This window comes from Puntigrus tetrazona, chromosome 24 (assembly GCF_018831695.1).
Source record: "Puntigrus tetrazona isolate hp1 chromosome 24, ASM1883169v1, whole genome shotgun sequence".
Lineage (NCBI taxonomy): Eukaryota > Metazoa > Chordata > Actinopteri > Cypriniformes > Cyprinidae > Puntigrus > Puntigrus tetrazona.
The window spans coordinates 16,001,000-16,007,007 of record NC_056722.1 but is presented as its reverse complement, the minus strand read 5'-3'; the positions used below and the strand labels follow the sequence as shown (position 1 = coordinate 16,007,007).

Below are 6,008 nucleotides of genomic sequence, written 5' to 3'. Positions count from 1 at the left end.
ATATATTACCGTATATATGTTACATTTGGTATTTACCTTGACATTTATGAATGAGGTAGCAGAAAAGTAGGAGAATTATGCCTGTTCCTGGTAACTGATGTTTTTCTGCAGGGCCTCATCATGAGATCAGCAGTCGTTCAGAGAGATCTGGATATACACACAAAGATATTTAAGGGAGCGTCATCAATCAGAGTCTGTGTGACAGAGGTTTTGACACGCTGCGAGCAGGCGTTTGAGCTCATGAGTCGGAGCAGGGCATCCAGTCAGAATGATTGGCATGGACCGCTGGCTTTGGAGCTGAATGTATGAGCATGGTATTCCCAGCACAGATCAATGCGAGCTCTCTGGGAACAGAGCCACCCGCTAGCTTACAGCTGGAGCGATGAACACACACACGCTGGAATGTGTTTACATGGGCTATGTCCTCCACTGTACCTGTGATCCTCTCCGCAGAAACTGTCACATTAGATTATATATTACAGACAGTTGTGTTTCACGGTAATTGTTATGTTTCTACTGGTTGCTCGGGTTTCTGAGTTGGTTACGGTCTGGAAACAAATTCCATGCTATTTAACCAATTCGTTGTATTAAAAAAAAATACTTCAAATATTTTGAGAAGAAACACTGCATAAGATTTTTTAAAAGAATTATGAATTAAGCATTGTATATTTCTTATGCCACAAGAAGATTAGTTATCTGTAACTTTTTGTTGTTGCAAAAAAGAAAAAAAGCCATCAAAACAAATAATAATTGCTTGAGAAGTAGTGTATAAAATTTAAAATAGTTTAATAATTGCTAAGATCTTTGCTTTGAAATTATATTAAAACAAATTGAACCCCCCTAAAAAACACATCTAAACACAGAAATAAATTTCAAGAGTTGATTTTTTATTCAAATAAATAGCCACATAAATAAAACTCCATCTCTCATATACTTTCACACAGCCATGTACAATTACACATACAGCAAGCAAGCACATCAGGGAAGTATAACCAAAATGTAAAAAAAAAAAATAATTAGAACAGAACAGTTCAGCATCAAAACATAGTGCTTCAAAAGTAACTACAGACTCGTCTATTCCTGCAGTGGAAACAAACACTATTTTCAAAAGCAACTGTCATCATAAAGTGCATAATTGTCAAACAGCAAATGAAATGAAAGTATAAAATGGGGTGTTTGAACTAACAAAAAGCGTAAGATACAAATTCTGCAGCTTTCTGACATCCTAAAATCAAATGTTTAAAAAAAAAAAAAATCACCACCACTGGATTTGTTCAGACAAAGGCACAAGATTGGTGGTGGGTGAAAAAGGAAAGGGGTGTTAACACTGTTTCTTACGTCACCTTCAACAGCTTTACCTTCAACACATCTTTACCTGCACTGGTTTCAAACACTGTCGTTTTATGACCCAATCTGGAAACACAGTACAGATCTTTTTTCTAATCTACTAAAAACCATTGCACAAATATGTTGAATTCACAAAAGACGGACATGCAACAGGATCATTTATAGCTATAAAAACAGTGCTTCAAGCAAATGGAGCTTCAACAATGGTAACACACTATTATTTCATATAAATTGCACACAAACCCAGAAACACTTCTGAAATCTACTTCTAGCACCTAGATTGTAAGCTAAAAATAAAAAATATATAAAATTCAACTATTGCTACTTCAGCTGTGTGTGTCTGCATCTGTGTGTGCATTTTAATCAAGAAAAATTATACGAGTATGTAAATGCATGGCCTTTCTGAGAAAGGGAGAACCTAAAACAATTGCTTATCAAATATTTGTGAACTAGAGGAGGCAGCTACTTTTTACATCTGAGCAGTACGACTGCTTTTGGGAGATTTAAACATGCTACACTTTAATAAAAGGAGAGCTTTTCACCACCGTGACATCTGTAGCAATATTTATGTTTCTCTTGATCTTCCCTGCGCTCTCTCTTTGGCTTTTCCTGTAATTTTTCTAGTTCTGCCATTCTACAAATCAGCCTGGATGCAAAGGCAACCTGTGTCAACAAGCTGTACAAAATAGCCAGACTCTTATTTCCTATGCTCATGCAGAACACATCAGTAAAATCACCTTGTACATACAATCATTACAAAAAAAAACATGCTCTACAAAAGAAAGAATAAAATAGCATTATCAGGCATGAAGTACCTTTTGCTTTTCTACAACAGCTTCCTCTCCTGGTTCTACATTTCAATGTGAAATATTGCACTATACTCATATTCTTTGTTCACTGTTTAAAAAAAAAAAAGATTAAAAAATCTTATTTCAACCGTTGAGGGTTATGGGTTCAAGACATTGTAATGGGCCTAACTTATTCTGATACAGTGTGTGTTGAGATACAGCCTTTTGAGGTGAAAGATCAGTTATGAAGGAGGTAGTGAACTGATGGAAGAGGAGTTTTGAGGGATCAAAACTGAACGTCTTTTCCGAACAATGTCATCACAAAGTCATTGGTAGGTGCACATTTGTATACTTGTCTAGTGTCTTTGTATACATGTGACTAAACATGAAGCAGCATTAAAGTCATTGTCACAGACAGCGAAAACCCAAAGACTTGGTCTAATAAACACTATGCAGTACCTCTTGTGCTTATATCTAGCTTACTCTCATTTGCCTTGACGTTCCCCTCATGCTAAGGCGCCTCTTCGTTCATTGGAGGCATAGTGTGGCGCACATTTTCACATAACAGGTGAAATGACAGTATTCTTTTCTTAGTTTTGGAAGTATGGATAAGTCAGATACTGCATTTTGTTTCAAGAACTTCTAGGAAAGAAATCAAAGATGCAAAAAAAAGCAATCAACTTTGGTCTTCTCTGGAGAAAGCTCAAGAGCTGAAAGGAAATCATTGGAAAAATCTATAAGGAAGACATCGCCATCCTATTTTCATACTTGTATTAAGGATAAACAAGTGTCTCTGACATAATCATTCGCGATTGTGGAGGCCAGTTCTATGTATGAGTAGACCCACTCGCAAATAGATGAAAACTCACACTATTCAGTTCCTTGTTCAGCGACCCATCCTTTATTGCTGTGTGGACAGGAGCACCTGGCAAGGGTCATGGGCTCAATGAAGAGGTTGCTTATTGCTTCTTCTTATGTTCTCTGGTAATTCCAACACATGTAGACACAATCGTGGAATTTTGTGTCCAGAGAGAGTCTCTCCTCTGCATTAAAAAACTATAGAGAGCATCGTTATGATGAGATGCTTCCGAGTTCTGACGCTCGACACCATTGGCGCACTCTGGAGTAAGAGTGGTGGAAGCAGTCAGCATCACCCTAAGAACTTCTTCAAAGTCTTCTTTACTTGACCATGACACAGCTGCTGAGTTGCTGCTTTTGACCAGCACAGACCAGCTCCTGGACATCAGGTTCAGGCTCGATGCTGGTGCTCAGGCTCCAACTGCCCTGCTGAGGCAAGAGGGAGAAAGGCCCCTGGGACAGGATGGAGGGCTGGAGTTGCAGGTGCTGTGGGGACTGAGGGTGCAGATGCGGCCGCTGGCTGATGTGCAGACGAGCCTCCAGAAGATGGGCAGCAGATGCAACTGGGGACAAGGACGAAGAAGAGGAGTCCAGAGACTGCTGCCACAGGTTGTGCTGGAAGGCAATGGGAGTCTGCTGGCATGGAGGGAGGATTGGCTGTGTCGGAGGGTTGGAAAAGAGGGCAGCGGGGGCAAAGAGATTGTTGGAGGGAGGAGATGAGGGGTGAGACTGTGAGAGGAAGAGCACAGGCTGCTGAGACTGGACTTGGGGCTGAGGCTGGTGCTGGATCTGCAGCATCCTGTATGATGAAAGAGCAACAGTGTTTAGGTGTATTCAAGAAATGTACCAAACATGTTCCTATAGGCACCCTTAGTAGCACACATTTTTAAAGTCTCCTTTATCATGGAGTCTCTACTAATGGGCTGGTTCAGGTTTGTTTGATTAGGAAGAATTAAAAATTGTGGAGTACTGGGTTGGCACCAGGAACAATGTTGGGAAACTAATGTTTTCTGTCTTCAGCAATCTGGGATATCTATGGATTTCTTCTCACCTTTGCTGGTGCAGAACTTCCTCCAGCATGCTGCGACGCTCTCGGGGGCCGCTGGAGCTCTGGAGGCTTGAGGGAGAGCACATAGTTGGGCCGAGAGACCCCCGGCTGCCTCTGGAGCATGAGGTTGGAGGGCACACCTGTCGTGCCAGACCTTTGATCTTGTTCAACCCCAGCAGACCTTTCGCACGAGTGTTTTTCCTCAGCTGCTGTCTGAATGCCTTCAGCCCTAGAGAAACAAGCAAAGAAACTAGTTAGCCATGTGATTCTATAAAGCTGACACATGTGCTTTAACATACATTTATAATTTAATGAAACTCACCCTGCGTTAGAGAGGTATCTGAAGCCCTACGCCCCTCTTGGAAGCTGGCTGCAAGCATACTGCCTTGGTTCTGCAAGAGGAGGTTGGAGGAAAGAGTGAGGGGTGTCCCAGCAGGAGCTAATGCCTCTGGGCAAGTATTGGAGGCAATCAGTGATGAAAGATCCCCTACAGCCGTGGAGAGAACCGGTTTTGGGTTCAAGGAGGACTTTAGACAGCTGTCAGAAGAAGCACCATCCGAGGGGCTCACCACAATACCTGAGAGAGGATCATAGAGATAATTAATAACCAGATCCTTGCATTATGTCCTTTAATTCACCCTAATTTTAACAATTTACTTACAGGGTGGATTGCACTTGTGGAATCGAGCAGAGACCTCTGCAAGTGTGTGCCTTCGGGAGGTGGTGCTAGGCAAATGGGGCAGCTGGACCTGCAGCATGCCCTCTTCCTCTTCAAGGTCATGGGGTCGCACCTCCTCACTTATGGTGGTCTCCAGCAGGCTATTGGGGGAGATGGATCGGTTCCACAGGAGCCCATTCAGGCTGGCCTCCACCGGGCACACCACGCGCTGAGGAAGGGAGGGAGGCATTCACATTAGCCACTGCCTGTCTCTAATGGAGGAGGGGGATTGGGGGTGCACTGCATATCTGCAATATGAAACAGGACAGGGAGGCTATTTACTGAGCAACTAGGAAGAGAGGGGTCTAGAGCAGGGGTGGGCAACTCTGGTCCTCAAGGTCAACTGTCCTGCAGATTTTGGAAGATTTTCAGATATGTCTAATCAGGTTTGGAGCTAATCTCTTCAGGACAGTGGACCTCAGGTTCCCCACCCTTAGTCTAGAGAGGGATTACGTCAAGCTCAAAGAAAATACTGACCTGAAACAGGCCTCCTTGTTCACACTCTGTCTCTGAATGGACAGGATTGTTCACCTTGGTGGCGACATGGAAGGCTGAGGTTCTGAAGCTCTCGGAAGACTCCATGATCACCTTGAAAATGAGACGGACAGTGGAAGAGCTGAGTTATCACAGGGAGATTTCATCTCAAACAGGAGACTGTCTCTGCCTCGCTTTGACACTCACCTCTGGGGTGGAGGAATCGGATGCCGCCCTCGACCTTTGATTCCAGGCCCCGCATTGGCGGCTCAGCTGTTGGTTTCGGTGCTCCTTCACTCTTTCTAGCAGCAGGTAATAGATTGCTGAGAAGTGGTTGTAGCTACTGTTCTGGAGAGACTGTGGAAAGAAATAGAAAAAAACTGTTTTAGACACAGTGACCATACTGAGCGTCATTTTCACAGGTGTAATGAAATGCAGGTAGCCTGAGTCAAGAATTAACTTCTTAAGGGATATTAGTGAAAGCTAAATGCAACACAGCATGGCAGCTTTCAAAGCAGATGCTACTGTGTTTATCCTTTCTGTGCCAACAGAAGGACATATTTAACGCCACGGGAAGCTGAATAGGGTGTTGTTTTTATTCTGAGGTGACAAATTGACAATTTATATCCTTTAAACAGCATTAACCCTTGCTCTGGTAAACATGCCCTTCTCCCTTCCCTGCTGGAAATAACTGACCCCGTACTGTTTTTTACATACACAGAGACATGCATCCGCCTCTTTTCTCACCTCCACAGTCTTTTGTCTGTCAATGCCG

General features: G+C 43.0%; 1 protein-coding gene across 1 annotated transcript; it reads right to left on the bottom strand.

Moving 5' to 3' along the window:
* Positions 1-866: 866 nt before the first annotated feature.
* On the bottom strand, positions 867-6,004 carry LOC122330219 (serine/threonine-protein kinase SIK2-like; the record flags this gene model as incomplete). The annotated part of the gene is made up of 7 exons (XM_043227074.1): positions 867-3,792; positions 4,045-4,270; positions 4,364-4,618; positions 4,703-4,928; positions 5,237-5,347; positions 5,441-5,590; positions 5,981-6,004. Coding segments are annotated over 7 exons (1,470 nt in total), but the record flags the coding sequence as incomplete, so codon positions are not given.
* Between the last annotated feature and the right edge of the window lie 4 nt (positions 6,005-6,008).